The sequence below is a fragment of the Pseudorasbora parva genome, chromosome 24 (genome assembly GCF_024679245.1).
Source record: "Pseudorasbora parva isolate DD20220531a chromosome 24, ASM2467924v1, whole genome shotgun sequence".
NCBI classification, from domain to species: Eukaryota; Metazoa; Chordata; class Actinopteri; order Cypriniformes; family Gobionidae; genus Pseudorasbora; species Pseudorasbora parva.
Window position 1 is genome coordinate 17,008,079 of NC_090195.1, and position 19,889 is coordinate 17,027,967.

A 19,889-nucleotide genomic window follows, 5' to 3' on the forward strand; every position below is an offset into this window, starting at 1 on the left:
GAATTTAAAACACTGTGCATTTTCACTGAATAAATTAGTTATTTTAAACCAGGTGCTTTGAGAGTGAAGGCTTTCCTTTGAAGACATTTCTTGCTCCATTTATAAAGGAGCTTGGTTATAAGTCTGCAATCCTATTATTTAAAACAACACAAACCCAACGGTACTGCATTTATAAACAAAAAAGGTGACTTTTAGTTTTTAGTTGTTTTTTTTTTCAAATAAGTTCCATGAAAATTGGAAGGGAATTTTTCACGGTTGCAGGAAACGAAAATGATTTTCTGGGACAATCGCTCAGATGTTATGCTTATGAGAGTGAGGAATTGTCACAAAGATCATGTCGAGACAAAAGAAATCTAGTCAGCACAGTTGGTTTATGGCCAAGCGTCAAGGAAAGAGAATTGCATCATATGCCTCATGAATAATGGAATGTGTTTCAAAGACAATGCTGCAATCCTAATGGACACGGTGGCTTTGGGCATACCGTTAAAACAACTTCGTTCAGGTGAAAGCACGAGGCGAATCGAGGGAAACATTTTAAACAGTTAAACACCTGTACAGGCTGGCAAAACAGGAGGGGGTGGAAACATTTGAACAACACAAGAACATTCACTTTCAATTTACATGCTACCTTCAATGACTGAACAAGATTCTGAACTCCTGAAAACGTGACAATACACTGTGTGAATCATGCTTGTAAGGGTCACCTTGCTCTGGGTGACATAGAAAAGACACTTTTGTTCCCTTTGTTGTCTGTTCCCCCACTTGTAATGTCTTAGACTACATTTTACAATAACTCAAAGTCAACCTTGCATTTGTATACTGTATCTACAGGCTATTTAAAGGCTATTCTATGGTCAATGATTGACAAACTGCTGAGAGTCTAATAAATCAGCAGGGCATTAACTACACAAAAATAGGACTGTCAATCAATTAAACATAAATTAATTACACAAGTCATTAAATGAACATTCGATTATTGTAACAAGTAACTGAAAAGACGTTAAAAGTATAACGAGTAATTCGTCACTCACACCAGAGAACACGTCTCCAGTGGGGGCGTGCTTTACACCACTGCATCCAAGGTAGTGGAAGTGATTGGAATATCTTTCAATGATTTGGAGGGGTGTCTGAATACTTTTGTCAATATAGTGTATGTATATATGTATATGTATGCATATATACATGCACACACACCGATCAGGCGTAACATTATGACCTAATATTGCGTTGGTCCCTCTTTTGTTGCCAAAACATCGCTGACCCATCGAGGCATGGACTCCACAAGGCCCCTAAAGGTGTGCTGTGGTATCTGGTAACAAAATGTTAGCAGCAGATCCCATAATGCATCCTGGTGCCATGTGTTCGCAAGAGCCGCGTTTCCACCGCAGGAACTTTACCCAGGAACCAGGAACTTTGGGTGGTACTCGGTGTGTTTTGACCGCAGGAACCAGGGTCTAAATGAAGTTCCGGTTAAATATTTCCCCCTCCAAACGGCCCTGCTCGCGAGGTAGTACTTTTTCAAAGTTCAGGAACTTTCGAGGGCGGGACTTGGGCGCTAAACATGCTGATTGGTTTAGCATTTTATTTCAGCCGGCATTTTCAAAAGACTTTTGCAAGGTTCTGCGTTCAGTAAATATCAGTCTTGCTCTCTGTCTGATGGCGTGCGTTCATCTCAGCCATCTCACATGCAATGTCCGTAATAGCTGATAATAATATATTGTCATTTTAAATCTAGCTTTACAAGTTTTCTGAATATGCTAGTGCTCGTTTCTGTCGTTTTTAATTACCTCTTTAGTAAACCTATACATAACCAGCAAAAGCAGCACAGCTTGAATCTCTTCCATACTCGTTATTACTTTTCTTAACAGCTGGTGGCTGTTAAGAGTTGCTATGGCTACAGTTAACACATTCCAGCTAGTGGAGAAAACAGCGTTGACATTTTTGATGCGGCAGACAAACTGCATGAGACAAAATGATTGCGATTGAAAGTCATCACATGTAACACCAGATCGGTTAAGATAACGTCTCATGTAAACAGTCCACTAAATCTTTCAATCGGTACAAAAAATGTCATCATTTTTAGTTCGTTTTTGTGGTTGCGCAAAAATGATTACTGTCCGTCACTGACTTGGAGGAGCAGTCGTGCGCAGTCCTACATCACCGGACTAATTTGCCTAATCTTCACAGAACTTTAGATCGCGGTGGAAATGCAGACAGTTGCAGGTCTTGGGGGGGGGGGGGGGGGGGGTTCCTGTAAAAAAGTTCCTGGTACAAATTGTTCCGGGTAATTTTGGTGGAAACAGGGCTTAGGTAAGCAACGCACATGTACCTGGCCATCCACGTGATGTAAAAGAAAACCTGATTCATCAGACCAGGCCAACTTCTTCCGTTGCTCCGTGTTCCAGTTCTTGATGCTCACATGGCCATTGTTGGCTCTTTCAGCGGTGGACAGGGGTCAGCATTGGCACCCTGACTGCCATTCGCAGCAAACTACGATGCACTGTGTATCCGGGAACCCCTTACAAGAGCTGCAGTTTTGGAGATACTCTGACCCAGTTGTCTAGCCATCACATTTTGGCCTGACAAATTCACTCAAATCCTTACAGTTGGCCATTTTTCCTGCTTTTAACATACTTACATACAATGGTGCAAGGTTCATGCCTCTCTGTAATGGCCCACTTAATGTATACTTACAAAGAGACAAGTAAACTACAAAATCATTTGCTCTTCAGATCTGAAATAATGCCTCATGATAATGCATCCAGGCCAGTAATTCATTAGTTCCCAGACAGCTAAATTGGTCTGGCAAAGACATCATTATTTGTTCATAGCGTGATTACACTGGCGTTTTCAGTGCAGTCTCGGGATGTGAATCAAAGAAGCTGTTCTGTAAAGATCCCATCAAAGTAAACAGCATGCAACATCTCTAACCGGAAAACAGGGCGTAATTCAGTGTAGCTGCGAACTCCAGCTAGGAGCAAGACTTGAAAGCCCCAGGTTGAATGCAAATGACTCATTATTTTGACACCGGGCAAATATATTAATATGAAGACTTCAATAAACTGAAGACTTAACCACATGCAGAGCACAATAGGCAATAGTATAACATTCATTGGCCATGAATCTTGAGAATCGACGGCACTTAAAGCACTTTCAGTTCTAAATGTGCTGAAAATATCTAACCCGTGGGTTCAATCACAGCTGCAAGATCATGTGACCCACTTTGCCTAAGACTTTTAATTTGGCATCAAACAGGCAAAGAAAAATGAATCAGTGAGTCATTACAATCAAAATTAATTTAACCTATAAAATTAATTGATTTTGAACTACTGCAAACCTAAAACAAAAAAAAACAAAACAAAAAAAAAAGGTTTGAGATGAAGCCTCCAATAGTAAACAACTAACCACTCACTTTTTGGTGAGGCAGCATTACGACGGACGATGTTGGAGGGGGTAAATCAACTCTGAATGCTCTTTCAGTGAAGCCCTGGTGCAGGACAGATAACCTTGTAAATAAACACTTCATAATCCACCAGCGGTGCTTCCTCTTCCTGTCATGAACTTTTGCTACTCGGTCGGTGTTTTATGGGGGACAAATATTGATGAGGCAGACTTTGCTGTCGCTGATTTAATGTCTTTTGGCAGTGGAAGTGAAGTGAAGCCTGTGGCCTCTGTAAATCAAAGAGGGCCGAGTGGTCAGCGAGCAAAATGGAAGGTTAGTTTACCTCTTAAGCTGGTTTCTTCATCCTAGAAAGTGTTAAGAGAGTATGGGTACTGAACTTTAAGTCTATAATTTTGTATTTTCTTTCAAATAGAAGACTGAGCAGGATATATTTGAATAGCCTTTTTCACAGGCATACTTAATTTAATTCTTGCTGTCTGTTGTAGGTGTTATTTCTCATTCTAGAGAGTCTCATTCTCAGACTGAACAAAAACAGTGCAGTACAAGATGAGTCATCAATATTTTAGCTAAATTTTCTTGAAAGAGAAAAACTAAATTTTAAATGTGTAAATTACTGTTCAAAAGTTTAGGATCAGTTAGATTTGTTCATGTTTTTGACAGAAGTCTCTTGCACACCAAAGCAAACATTTTTTGATCATAAATACTGTAAAAATGTAATGAAATATTAACATTTTAAATATTGAATATATTTTTTTTATTTGAATATATTTTAAAATGGTATTAATTCCTGTGATGGAAAAGGTGAATTTTCAGTAGCCATTACTCGTCTTCACATGGTACAGTGTTGTGCTGGTTAATATTTTTGTTGAAAAGATTACTTGATGAATAGAAAGTTCAAAAGAACAGTATTTATTTTAATATTTTATAACATAAATGTCTTCACTTTTGATTAAATGAAAGCATTCTTAATGAATAAAAGTATTAATTTTATTTTAAAGATTATTACTGACCCAAAATCTTACTGACTGATCTGGTTGTTTGGTGCTTTTTTTATTTACTTTTTTCTATATCATATATTTTAGTAACCATCATTAGGTATTATTCAAAAGCTTACAAACTCAAAATTCATCCTGTGAAATTAATTTGTTGCATGACAATGCATAAAAAGAAGAATGACACCAGGTGGCTATTTCTGGTACAGCGCCTAAACAAAATATCATGAAAACTTACATTTTTGTGATATCAACTTCAAATTGGAACTTCAAACTTGGTTAGACATATGGCAAAATATTGATTTTATAGTAATTTTATAGTCAAATTTATTTTATAAAATATATATTTGATATATAATAAAAATATTGAATACATTAATTTCATTTACAGCTAAGTTTAAATTCCATTACTTTTTATACTTTCATTTTCCGAATTGCTCTATAGCAATGATCTGCAGAACTTCTTTAAAACAAGACCAAACTTAGGTCTATATTCCTCTTGAATTATAGCCATTTAAGTTTGGATAGTGCATTTTCACGTCTATTCTCAAAAAGGGTTCTGATGGATAAGGGCTAAGTGTACACTAGCACATAGATGCTAAAAACTAAAATCCAAAAAAGAAAACGTTGCCACAAAATCATTATCAAGCACATCAAATGATCCAAACTCACAATCCATCAATTGACCAAAAAGTGCAAAAAGATTTTAAAAAAGAGCTTTGCCAAAACTCTATCGCTGTATTGTAAAAACAAACTGTCAAATATTTAATACAGATGGAAGGGTAATAATGATTTCACATGCCACAATATGTGGGGAAAAATGGTTTCTGGACAGGATAGAGAAATGGTGTACTAAAGTGTGTCTGATTTCTGTGGCACTGTCAATTCAAAATAGGCTACCAAAAAAAAAATATATATATATTTTTTCATCAAAACAAAGTTTGAAGCATTTCCTTCAATAAACAGCAGTGTTAGAGGAAGGTGGAGAGAAACAGCTTCCAGGAGGTGACTAAGGCTTCCACAAATCCGATTTGGTTTTTAAATTTAACCTTTAAGACTGACTGTCCACACTGTCATTTTGCAAGTGCTGAAATTTGTTTTTGACGGTGTAGTCAATGTCAGGTGTGATGAATATCACTCATGATGTAAGCAGAATGGCAAGAGACTTTCTCGTACAACAACTAAGAGTCAAAGTTTTGCCTCTGCTCATGTCTACAGTAGCACTATATCACACCATGGTGCTGATCTAATAAGGTGCATGAGGCAACATAAGTGACATTTTACACACAAATGCATATCTAAAACTGCTTACTCGTACTACATAGTAAATGTCATTTGTATGAAAGAGTGAATGAAAATGAGTGTAATGCAGCTCCATTAAAATAGAAATGTAAAAATTCTGAATGTGACACAATGGAAACAAAAAACCTAACAAACATTATACATCACTAATTCTAGATATAAAACATGTTTTAGAGGTAAAAATATAAAAACAACATTAAAGATTGGTATGTCTGTAGACAAAGGTCTCAGAAAATGAACCATGTAAGTGAACAGGCTTATTTCTAAATACTTTTTCTAAAGAAATTATATTCATTTACTTCAAAACGTACTTTGTCAACTCCGTCAGACAAACTAAAAAGCATGTTCATTTAATTTAATTAATCCAAAAACAATGTAAAATCTCCAGTTATGTAATACTGATTTTCAGTAAAAAATCTAAATCATAAAATACAGTCTCTGTTTATTTTTGTTTGTTTTCACACTATTATAAACAACCCAGTTTCTAAATTCCTTAATTCTCATTTTAATATTTAACATATCCCCAATGTTCTTAGGTATTTTATTTTTATTTTTTTATTTAATACTTTTGTTTAGAAAGAAATTGATCAAAAGTATTGATCATAAAGGCATATACACTGTTTTTCAAATAAATGTTGTTGTTGTTTTTTTTCCATCAAAGAATCCTGGGAAAATGTATTACGGTTTCCACTAAAATATTACACAGCAAAACTGTTTAATAAAAAATAAGAACACCAAATCAGCATATTTAAAACATTTGTGAAGGATCATGTGACTTAAGAAAATGTATCTGTGCCACCATGGGAATCACATTTTAAAATATATGAAGAAAAAAATTAGTTGCCATATCACCCTGTAGTTCACAACACTGGTTTCCCACTGAAGCTAAGCAGGGCTGAGCCTGGTCAGTACCTGGATGGGAGACCAAGCTGGGAAAACTAGGTTCCTGCTGGAAGAGGCATTAGTGAGGGCAGCAGGGGGCGCTCACCCTGTGGTCTGTGTACAACCCAGTACAGAGATGGGGACATACTGTCAAAGAGCACCGTCCTTCGGTTAAACTGAAGTCCTGACTCTCTGTAGTCATTAAAAATCACAAGATGTCCTTTGGAAAAAAAAGTAGGGTGTAACCTCGGTATCCTGGACAAATTTGTATATTAAAATTATTACTGTATTATTCATCAATTAAAGGAACACTCCCCTTTTTTGAAAATAGGCTCATTTTCCAAGTCCCTTAGAGTTAAACAGTTGAGTTTTACCGTTTTTGAATCCATTCAGCTCTGTATCTGGTAGGGATGGGTATCATGAAGGTTTTAACGTTATTACTACTCTTACCGACACTGCTTATCGATCCGGTACTTTAACGTTGTCGTTTTTTGTTTTGTTCTTTTTTATAGAAAACAGAAAAAATAAGAACATAATTAACTTTGCTTTATAATCTGAAAATGCTGTTTATTTTGCTATAGGTATATTACAATGTTTGTACAAAACTAATATAAAACATCTATTTTTTGTGTTGTATATGCATACGATAAGAACAAAGAAACAAAAGTACAAACAAATGGTCTAACAAAGGCCTAACATTACTGATCAGGTAATGGCTTACAAAACACATCAAATATAAAATAACTCTGTATAGTTTTCACTGTACAAATTAAAAGATTAAAGTTTTTAAAGCTGGGAGTATCTTTCTATTTGCCTTTTGTTGTTTGATTCACATTAATGACACAATAATCGTCAGGGTTTATTGGTCGCTGCCCCTTTAAGACCAAATGCAGCTCAAATAGTATACATCATATTTTCTCCCAACTATTATGGTCTCCAAGCGGTCATTTTGAAATGGGGTATTTGTTGTGTGTATTTGATGTTTTAGACATGCACATGAAGCCTAAAGTACTATAATTTAATGTAGCCTATGAGTTGGGGTCGGTTTCAAAGCGCACACGCATAAGCTGCCTTGAAGTTGGAAACTCTTGCGTGGATTATTGTGCTTTTAATAGATCTATTTATGAACAAACACGTTCTGCAATAGTAGAGACTGCATTTTACAATAATGACCGATTGTGCTGATTCTGGCATTAAGTTTGGGGTTTAGGGGGAAATGCTCACCGCTGTGAAGGGAAGGAAGTTGCACAAGACGGAATGCGACAAGTATTTAATAGTTTTACCTCATCATCTATTTATAATTGTTGGCAAACAAAATCGAAAATACAATCAGATAAATATGTCAGGCCTGAAGTATAACTGGATAAACTTTTGTTGGCCATCGTCATCACTCAGGGACTGTCGTGTCTTGCAAGCTGTAGCTCTCTCTCTCTCTCTCTCTCTCTCTCTCTCTCTCATTGCTTATAGAAATGGCTGGCAATATATATCATTCGCAATATAACATCTATGCCACGATAATAAATAGTAAGTGTAGTTTTGTCATTGCTCTAGTACCAACAGCAGAACTGATAGCGTCAGAGCTTATCGATACTGCAGTCTTTCATAATTTAGCACCGGGGCTTATTTAATACCGGGTTTTGGTACCCATCCCTAGTATGTGGTGGTAGCACTTTTAGCACAGCTTAGCATACATCATTGAATCAGATTAGACTGTTAGCCTCGCACTCAAAAAAAAAAAAAAATGACCAAAGTCATTAAAAGTCAAAGACTTTTAATATTTTCCTATTTAAACCTTAAATCTTGTGTAGTTACATTGTGTACTAAGACCAATAGAAAATGAAAAGTTGCATTTTTTTAGACCATAACTAGGAACTATTTTCTGAAGTAACTGAAGTTAACTAATATCACTGCGCCACTGCACCCATGGTATGGCAGCAAAACTCCCTGATTAATACGCAGGAATGAGAGAGATTAGTTCCTATCTATATCGGTTTAAAAATCGAAACTTTTCTTTTTCCATTGGTCCTAGTACACGATACCTACATAACAGAACAGTAAAGCTTTAAATTGTAAAAATATTATCTTATAAAATTAAGTATTTGGTCATTTTTGAGCACGATGCTAATGGTCTAATCTGATTCAATGATATATGCTAAGCTATGCTAAAAATGCTACTGCTAGATACAGAGATCGACTGAATGGATTTAAAACGGTAAAACTAAACTATGTAACTCTAAGGGATTTTAAAATTAACCTATTTTCAAAAAAAGTGGAGTGTTCCTTTAATGCAGCTAACATAAATATAAAAATAAATCTTACCAACCCAAACTTTTAAATGGTGGTGTACAAAATAGAATTAGTTGGCATTATTTTGACGGCTGTGAGTAACAGTAAGTACAGGAAGATACAATGATGGACACAGGTAACAAACTACTATATAATGAATAAACTGCATTTCCATTCTTTAAAGCCTTGTCCATCAGTAACTTCCACACAAAACATTTCTGGTTCTACATTTTTCAGTACTATAGACAAAAGTGGACTAAGTAAGAAATGAACTTTTGAAAAGAGTTAAAAAATGTGCCTTTGATCATCCAGCCCTATAGAGAGCCGCTGGTGCCACAGGCCCATAGGGCTACACTTCTGAGGCTCACTAGGGGAGAGGTGGAGCGCCCTGCCCCGGTCCCGCAAGGAAAACCATCTGGATATGTTCACCCTGCTCCTAGCAACGCACTCATCGACCACCTGCTTTGCCTCCAGAGCAAAGCTGCATGAAAAATGCACAGCATCTCTGATGCAAGGGCAGAGGAATTACATGATCAAGAGTTTTTAAATGAGGGGGAAAAAAAGCTAATGCAACATAGTTGACATAAACTCTTGCCCGTATAAAAACAAACCGGCAACCATCTCAAGAGAAGAGTCTAAATCAAATAACAAAATAAACATTTAGAAAACAAATAAAAAGCATTTTATTTACTTATTTTACTCCTGAACGGTTTGATAGTCCCCAAAAAATCAGATGAAAAGTTACGTAAAAACTAGGGCAATCAAATGAATGCACAAAATTAGTCCAATTAATTATGAAAACATAATGCAATAGGAAAATGTATGCAATTAATCATGCCCCCCTAACCCTTTGTTGAAAATGTTGCTCAATAATTTATATTCAGAAATGTTTTTTAATTATTCAGTCATCTGCCTTAGTAATGTAATGTCTAATGTAATAGATTATCTTCAGTTAAGGATGTTTCACAGCAAAAACACATTAATGAATTTGATTAATTAATTAGAAAAATCATGAAATGAATTCGATTACATTTTGACTGATAGCTCTAAAAACATTTTAGGTGCACTCCTTTTTGCATACTTATGCATTATGCTATGCCAGTTTATAGTATAAATAGTGTGAGTAGTGTGTTCACAGCACTGTTATTTTAATAATATTTAGAATTTATACTTAATCTTAATTTATATTTTCAGTTTTTTACTTTAGTTTAATTTAACTTTTAATTTATTTTAGTTTAAGTTTTAGTAATTTTTATTTAGTGTTTGTATTATTAAAAATATTTCTCTTCAGCTTTAATATATATATATGATAGTGATTTAGCTTTTTTTGTTGCCAAACGTTATTTTAAGAACTAATATTTATATTTCATTAATATCAGCTTTATTTCAATAAACAAAACCTTTTTTTATATATATATATAGTTTTAGTTTACAATAACAACACTAGTTCACATTTCAACCAGTGAGTTGGAATTCAACTTGTTCAATTCAACAAATCCGACAAGAGAGAACATGCTTAGTATAGTATACACCGATCAGGCATAACATTATGACTTCTTCCTAATATTGTGTTGGTCCCCGTTTTGCTGCAAAAAAGCACTGACTCGTCGAGGTATGGACTGTATAGTAAAATGTATAGTAAAGTACTGTACATCATTATTATAACTAGTCATGATCTACAATTCAGTACAAGAGCTATAAATCCAGCTGCAATTGAAAATTGTTTGGGATCAACAAATAACAGGGTAACTGAAAGCACACAGCACTATAAAGACAAACAGAAAACAGAAGTTATGTAATCCTTACACACCCAGTGGGGGATCAAAAAGATGACTAATGCATTATGGGTTATATGGGTTTTATAGCATAGTGTCTCTATATATCACCAATTAGGCCTGTCTGACCTTATCTAGAGAGTTCTGTCCCAGGTATGTTACAATTCTGTACTGCACAACCAAGCCAGACAAGTACAGACAAGCATCAAATCAAAGGCCGATGTGTGTGATATTCATCACAAAATCAATACCTTTACTCCACAGCACATGGAAGTATCGCTCATCCAACGGTTGATTTAGGATAACCAAGCAAATCCTCTGTTTTCCTGGTGAAACAACACAAAAGTGAACATTAATTGGCAGAAATATTTTAATAACATCCTGTGGTTATGATGTACTCTCAGACCTTCCATTTGAAGTGTACAACTGAGAAAACACATTGTAATATTTGGATTCATCTGGTGAGATTCAGCTCTAAATATATGCAGCTAATGAAAACAGCAAGAATAATAACTGTGATAATAGAGGCTAATGCCTTTGGTAATTGCCTAAACTGCTGTTGTGCTTTATGTGTTGCAATTTTAAGCAAACTGTGTATTATTGACAAATCAATCTCAGCTCATTTTACAAATATTATGTTATATAATAAAGACATAATATTACATATTTTATTATGTAAAAGATCACGTTGATTCTTGGTCATACTGCATTAAGTTAATTTTCTTAGAACATAACAGTTTTTTGAACACTAGTATTTATGCATTTAAATAAATAAATGAAACTGTTTCATATTTCACATAATTTTTTGTTAGAGATAAACTCTATAAGGAGAGAAAGCACAGTAAATAATGGGAAGAAAAGGTGGGTTCAGAATACATAAGACACTTTCTGTCACATACTGATCCACTATGCAGTCTGAAACACTATATATATATATATATATATATATATATATATATATATATATATATATATATATATATATATATATATATATATATATATATATATATATATATGAAATCAAAATTTGATTACTCTATATTTTGAGTTTTTAAAGGTGCCCTAGAATGAGTCGAAACAATAATTTAAATTGTTCTGATATCTACATAGATGGTATGTGACTTATTAAAGGGTATGGTTTTATGGTTTATGGTTCCGGATATGGTTTTACAGGTCCATTTGCAACCCTAGAAACAGTTTTTAGGGTTGTCTGTTTTTGCCTTCTTTGGAAGGGTCATGAATAATGTTGTTCAGCTCTGCTCTGATTGGCTCATTTCAGTAGCTCACACAAGTGCAGTTATTCAGCAAACACAATCGCAAACAGCACAAGTCCTGACAGAACACAGACCACCCGAATGACACTTCAAAGCAGAAAATCTCAAATGGAGAATTTCAGTGAAATGCAGCTTACTTGTTTATTGGGGTTTCAGATCATCTGCTCGCATGCAGATGGTTGCCAGATTGCACATTTAAGTTTAACACCGGATAGAATACGTGTTCTTTTAACAGAAAAGCTCGAATTGGGGTATACAAATTATTCAAATCTGGCAACTGCAATCATGAACGTTCCTCTTTTTTTTTTTTATTCAATTGGTGCTGTATTATGTTATAGATAAACATCAACTATGCCTGTCGATAGTTCTGTTCTGTAGGAAGGCTATGAAAAGTGCTCACATCCCCTGCACGGCCTGGAACATAACATTTATATCCATGATCTGCTATTTTCACTACATTGCTCTCATCTTCACAATACCTGCAGAATTTCTGTTGATTCGGTGTAGGTCAACGTTAATACTGCCTGGCCTTGAACATGGGCTGGATATATGCAAATTTGGGGAAGCGTAAATATATAATGATCCCGACTGTTAAGTCACAGTCAAACCCGATCTCACAAAAATGTGTATAAATAATACGAGTGTGCAAAGTCATGCAATGTACATGCTAAAAAGAGTTCTGCCATTTGTCACGCATTTTTTGTGTGCATATGATACAGACTTTATGGCATACTATATGCACAAACCACCCACCCAAGAGTGCGTCAGATATACACGCCATAAAGTTCGTATTATTTGCACGCGAAAAACTGCGTAGCATGTGCACGCCAAAACTAATTTTGCCATACACATTCCAAGACATTGCACACACGTACTATTCATACGCATTCTTGTTATCATGTTGCAGTCGGTGTTAGGTTGGGATTTGCTCGCTTTTCAGGGGTCTTTTTCAAGCACAAGATTTACATATGAAGGAGAAAACAGTGGTCTTTGAGGCTCATTGTATGTTAGTTCCATGTACAGAATTCTTATTATTCAACCATGCCAAGGTAAATACAGTTTTCCATTCGTGCACCTTTAATATTTCAAGATAAATGTTCTCTAAGGCATCCCAGTGCTCCAAACAGTCCAAAATGCATGGGTTCACACATTTAATTGCGATTGCAGAGCCAAGCTGCTCACACATTTATAATTATATTATTATTATTCCAACATGAAGCTAATTAAATGTTTCTCTATACAGCACAGTGCTACAATTCATGTCTGTACATGGCCAAATGCTGGACAGGATTAAGGACATATATCAGCATTAGAGCATTAATTTTCTTAGTGTACATTGTTAAAAAAAAAAGAATCGCCAACATCTCAGGATGAGGAAATGTGACAAGTACACAGTGTATGTGTCAAAACTGTCTCAGAATAAATCACAAGTATCCTGATGCAAGTGTGAAACAGAACACATCTTGTGGAACAGACTGAGGAAATATCAAGGTCCTGAGGTGCAAAAACAGTGTTTAAATTAATGAGAGCTATCGCAACACCCGTGACAGTGGCGAAAGGTAGACAACTCCAAAAAGCAACATCTGTATTTTGCAACAGTTATACAAAAAGGTTTTTACACATTTCAGTCACATATCCTCTTTCTGTAAATTACATTTTTTTGACAGCATACACTTTTAGTAGGGCACCAAGGACGTTTTCCACATTTGAATATTCTTCTCTGGGAATTATCAATTGAAATACACAGAAATTATCATATACCAAATTAGCTGAGAGCTTGCTGTTCATTAGGATACAACAAATTTGCAATTCAACACATAAACAAGCTGGGTTTGATTAGTTCACAAATTGGAATGAATAGGACATGAAACGCAATTTCTTATTCTAAACAGACCTCCATTAAATATAAATATATTGAATATGTATGAATCGAAGAATCGAAAGCACGCTGAGAGATGAGAATTGCGAATGGCGTATTTTTGGACTAGGTCAGAAATCTGGGCCATGTCTTCAGTCTTCATTTCACTGAAGGGATATATAGAACATTTCAGAGAAGTCTAAGGTCACATGTGTCTATCTCTACTCCAGGTTATTTTTGTTCTCATGAGTCTTTTGTCTCAAAATCTCTTGAGTATCTGGAGCTTATGGGACAGCAGTGTGAAAATTAAGTACAGCAAGTACACTAAAACCAGTTCTTTACACGAGGGACAAGCTCTAGGAGTGAGAGAAAACATAGTTAAGATTCTGAAAAAATGTTTTTGTATTTCATGATCACAAAAAATAAGACAGATATACAGTGTGTGATATTCTGCTCATATTTTTATCCAAGCACCTTTTAACAATTCCAAACCACATAAATCAAATAATAACTGCCATTAATTTTGTATATAACCATTTATATGCGATTATATAATTGTTAACGATGGCTAGAAATGAAAAACGCCTTATTCAGATGTGCGTGATTATTAAGCTAATTATTCAAATGAATTAAGTAAGGTTTTATTTTAAAGGTAAAATTGACCAAAAAAGAGATTTAATTAACACACACACACACACACACACACACACACACACACACACACACACACACACACACACACACACACACACACACACACACACACACACACACACACACACACACACACACACACACACACACACACACACACACACACACACACACACACACACACACACAGTTTGAGAAGAAAGGATGCAAGATTTCTTAAAGAGTTTCTGGTGGTTTCACACTTAATTCTCTGTGTTAATTCTTAGTCTCCTGTTTCTCCATTTTCCAGAACTGCAAACTACCTGGAGTCACCAGAAGCACAAGGTGTCAACCGCTCAGAGACCTAAAAAGAAATCCTGAAACATGACACCCACTTAATAAGAATCACAAGCTGACGTGTTGTGAAATAGATGAAGACTTTTTGAAGACTGAAGTTTTATGGACAGATAAGTTGAGATGTGACTCTTGAGGTAGCAGCACAGTTCAAGTCAGAAAACCGAGCTTGTGTCTTGGAGTCACAGTGTGAGCCGATACTACTTTCTGGGTAGGAGATGGACTTAAAATCAACTCCAAAAACTTACTGCAGATTAGGGATGATAGATTCTTCAAACAGTAGTGCAAGAGGAACTGGTACTGGTCTCTCAAGAGTCACTCTCAACCTCGATCACTCTCAATGTTTCTATAAAGCCTTTTAAAAAAATCAGTTCAACCTGTGATTATTATTAAGTGGGGATTTCAGGATTTTTTTCAGAATTTTACCATAGCAAAGTCTCTAAGAAACTTACACTTTGTACTTCTGGAGACTCCAAGTAGTTGCAGTTTTGTAAAATGGTGGAACTGGAGACATTCCTGATGGTTTCACAACTAATTATTCACCAAATTCTTTTGCAGTTAATATCTTTTCTTCTTAACCTATTTTTCTATTAGCATTTAACATCATAATTTTGCAAGTTCAATATATTGCATCCTTTTCATGGGTATTTAAAGGGTTAGTTCACCCAAAAATGAAAATTATTTCATTAATTACTCACCCTCATGTCGTTGGACACCTGTAAGACCTTCGTTCATCTTCGGACAAATGAAGATATTTTTGTTGAAAGCTGATGGCTGAGAAAGGCTTCAGATAAGCCTCCATTGGCATTCAGTACATTCCCACTCACAAGACCCATAAAAGGCTCTAAAAACGTCATTACAAAGTCCATCTCACTACAGTGGCTGTACAATAATTGCAATAATTGCAATAATTACAATGCGACAAGAATAGTTATTGTGCGCACAAAAATCAAAATAACGGCTTTATCCAACAAGTTATTGACATGAATTTGATGCATGTGCGAGAATATGATGCAGATCCGCCGTTCGGATACATGACCCGGAAGAGGAGCAGCGGCGCTATCGCGTGAGTTCACGTCCGAGACCTACACGGACGATAATAACTTGCCGGATAAAGTAATTATTTAGATTTTTTTCAAAATATCTTCATTTGTGTTCCGAAGAAGAACAAAGGCGTTACGGGTGGCCAATGCCATGAGGGTGAGTAATTAATGAAATATTTTCATTTTTGGGTGAACTAACCCTTTAATAGTATTTGACATTTCAGTGTGAGTTAAATCTCTTTTTTAGTCCATTTTATCATAAAAGAAAACCAGCTTAATAATTACACACATTGAAAAACAAGCGTTTTTCACTTCCAGCCCTCGTTAACAATTATATATGACTTTTAAATGATTATAAACAAAATTAATAGTAGTTATTAAGAGTGATGTGGTTGATAATTAGTAAAATGTGCTTGGGAAAAAAATATGATCAGAATATTGACTTGCATAACAATTATGCACACACTGTAATAACTTTAGGCCTCTTCAGGCAAGTGTTGTTTCATCATATATTTATAAAATATAATATTAGATGAAAAAGTTAAACTTTAAAAAAACTAAAAACTAAAACTGAAATACATATAAATGAATCCGATATGTTATGGAAAAAGGAAAGTAGAGCGAGTTCGAAAAAAGGTAGATTCGAAGCTCAGGTCGAATTGTGTCAAAACTTAGTTTCAAGCACCTTACCCCAACACTAACAACATTACTGACAGTTATTTAATGTTGTGTTCCCAGCTTTACAAAATGAACCCGCGCTTGGAATTGAAAAGTCTTACCATTACTTGTGGGCTGATGGATGGGTTTTCCCCCACGTCCATACGTCTCATCAAACTCATCATAGTAATGTAGTAATGACTACGCCACTGCACTGACCCAAAACTTTTTAGGCTCCTTCAGGGCATGGTGCCGATGATCCATGCCGAGTTTTGTAACGATGCGCTAAAGCTAAAATTGGGTATCTATCGACTGGCCATGTAGCACCGAATCGAAGCATTCTAAAGTTATAAGAAAAAAAAACACATGCTTGGGATGACATACCAAGTTTGATCTGAATACGCTTAAGCATTGCAGAGATAATAGCCTCACGTCCAATTTGGCGTGCTCTTCATTGAATTAGCATTAGTCTAAATATGATCTGATTCGATTTTCATGAAAATTGGACAAACCGTCTAGTTTGAAAAGTATTTTTTTGTTTGCGGGAAAATTTCCATTATGAAAAATAACATTCGTGCATTCGAATTTGCACTCCAATTGTCCAAGGAATCAGAGGAATTTTGTTTCTAGCCCTTTAGATTCAAAAGTTATTAGCAGAAATTTAAGTGACATTTTGGACAGTTGGTGGCGCTAGGGGGATGGAGTTAGGGATTTGATTTTGATTTGAATGTTCTCTATTAGGGCTGTCATTTTTGAGAAAAATCGAATTTAAACCGATATCAAATATAAAGCAATGCATTTGAATATTTGAATATCTACGAGCGCCTACGCTACAATACGTTTAGAACGCCCTCTATTGGATGAGACGGCAAACAATAAAATAAAAAACAAACGCTCTAATCATAAGCAATGTTTACGTGCACACTTTTTTGTCATTCCGATTGAAAGATTCGGTGGACTGTTTACATGAGATGTTATCTAAACCGATCTGGGGTTTACATGTTCTGACTTTCAATCGCAATCAATTTGTGACATGCGCACACAGTTTGTCTGGTGCATCAAAAATGTCAACGCTGTCCTCTCCAGGAGCTGGAATGTGTTCACAGTTGCCATAGAAACTTTTATAGGGCACCAGGACTTATACGGTTTTATAAAAGCTATTTATTTGTTGTAAAGTGTAATAATCATCTCCGAAAAAAATATTTTTTTCTGTTAGGCGCAGTTGAAGTAAAAAGTGCTGGGACAAATCCTGTCAACATTAAAGGGTGTAGCCAACATTATTTTCATAACTTCTTACAAAATAAAAAGTTTACCCCTCAGAAAAGTTAACTTACCTCTCTTGTCAACATTGTAGATCACGTCACATAAGGACATAAACTAAAAAGTAATTGGGTCAGCTTGTTTACATGGTGAAATTTTTTGTTTGATCGGTTCATGAAAAGGTTTATCCTACCCCTCTCAAACTGATTACAATTTCATTCAGTTTGGGCATTTTTATTCAGATTGAGGTGTTTATATAGAGCATTTTTATTGGGATTGGACTTTTAAACTGATTACAGTGCTCCATGTAAATGCACCTATAGACTGTAAAATGCGCTAAATGGCACTTTAAAAACCGGATAGTTTATTTATAGTTCGATCACGGATATTTCACTTGTTCGAATGCATATTCGAATATCGAATAAAAAGTGAAAGCCCTATTCTCTATCAGGCTGCAAAATTGCACAAGTTTTTACCATTCGGTTCTATGGGTTGCCATAGACTCACATGTGGAGGAAGAGGAAGAGGGAGAGGAAGAAAACTAACAGATACAATAGGTGCTATCACACCATTCAGTGCTTGGCCCCTAATAACAGGGCACTGCAGTCCACAGCCAACCGCTCTTTACATTTCCAAGAATTTACTCTAATTACAGTAAGAAAGACTGCGGCTAAATTCTTCATTTCAATGCTTGTCATTCTCGTTAAACAGAATTGTGTGCAGTCAGTGAATAAGATGCAGGTTTGCTGTGAAATGTGGCGCAAAAAGTTACACAACCATTTCATGAATTTGACCGAAACCATCTTCACCACCTTACCAGGAAAAAAACGAGTAGGGAAGATAACAGTAGGTAAGTTGATGTTAGTTGCTGAATGCATTCATTACAGTAATGGCCACATGCAGTCTCAGACACATTGGAAGCATAGCTGCAATTCTTGGCCAATCATTAGAGCCTGATTACTTACTTTCTGGTAATGTATTTATGGAACACCGGCAGACAGATACAGATACAATTTTGAATAAAAAATTCCCCCAGGACACATTTATTATTTTGGTTTAGACTGCTTTCAGATTAAATGGGGCTGTTTTGTCCAGTTATTGCATTTGGGGTGTGTGTGTGTGCGTGTGTGTGTGTGTGTGTGTGTTGCGTGAGTTATCCATCTCTGCAAAAAAAGTGAACCTGACTGGGATCATTAGCTGATTGTCAAATTCTTCATCCTGTTAAAAACTTAAAACTAAACAGCCACATCCCACATTGCCTGAGCTTGATAAAGCAGTGTGTTAATTGGCTTGTTTTAATAGTTCCTCATTTTTGCTTAAGTAAACAGCAAAGTTTGTACAGATCTAATGAAAACACACCCAAAAACCCACATTGTGTGATAAAATATGCAAAACAGACATTTGGCATCCTCAATATGCTCATGTTGGTGTAGTCTCATCTGTGCAAACCAAGTAAATGATTAAAAAATGATTAGACCTGAATAAACACTGTGGAGAAGCATAAGAAAAGGAGAAATGATGGACATATCTTTGAAAATGTTATTCTCAGCATTAGCGGAGAAAAAAAAAAATCAGTAAAAGATTTTCATTAAAATTCAGTTATAAAGTGTAAGACATAGAACATCATAAGAACTGTGAACATGCAAATTGGCTAATTTAAAGCCTTTTTAAAATGTAGTCCTTTGAAACTGCGTTGAACTTCTGTGATATATTCATTAACTATGTTTATGTTCTTCTGAACAAAGTGCAAATGCATGCATAGGCAAGAATAAATACATTCAGACACTTAAATGGGTTTCAAATGAATAAATACCTGAAGGCAAAATGCAATCTAATGGAGCGAATTCATCCATGGTCGTGTTTATAATAGGCTGGATTCATCAACTGAAGAAGAAAACAAATAAAAACATTAAAAGACAGTGTGAATATCTGACAAATTATATCTTCTAATCAAAACAACAGCTTTCTATTATGACATGTAAAGAAATGCACTGACAAATAAAACACAACAGACCATTTAAAGTATCTAAAATACAAGATAAAAAACAGAAATTAATAATATGTTTAGCCGTCAGGGATCAGATCGCTCACCTTCTTTCACGGTCTTGTCTACGTGAACTCTGTCCAGTGAATACTAACTTTTCCTAATTCCTATTTAACTTACCTA

At 35.4% G+C, this 19,889-nt stretch overlaps 1 protein-coding gene across 2 annotated transcripts in view; it reads right to left on the minus strand.

The window, feature by feature from the left end:
- The window catches only part of tpk1 (thiamin pyrophosphokinase 1), an 85,558-nt gene extending 65,898 nt beyond the window's left edge, over positions 1 to 19,660 (minus strand). For both annotated transcript variants that reach the window (XM_067435331.1, XM_067435330.1), the window contains exons 1-2: positions 19,536 to 19,660; positions 10,892 to 10,966 (exon numbers count right to left, since the gene is read on the minus strand). In XM_067435331.1, the coding sequence (XP_067291432.1) occupies positions 10,892 to 10,966; positions 19,536 to 19,575 (115 nt within the window). In that variant the 5' untranslated portion in view covers positions 19,576 to 19,660. The remainder of the gene's footprint in view (positions 1 to 10,891; positions 10,967 to 19,535) is intronic.
- Positions 19,661 to 19,889: the final 229 nt, after the last annotated feature.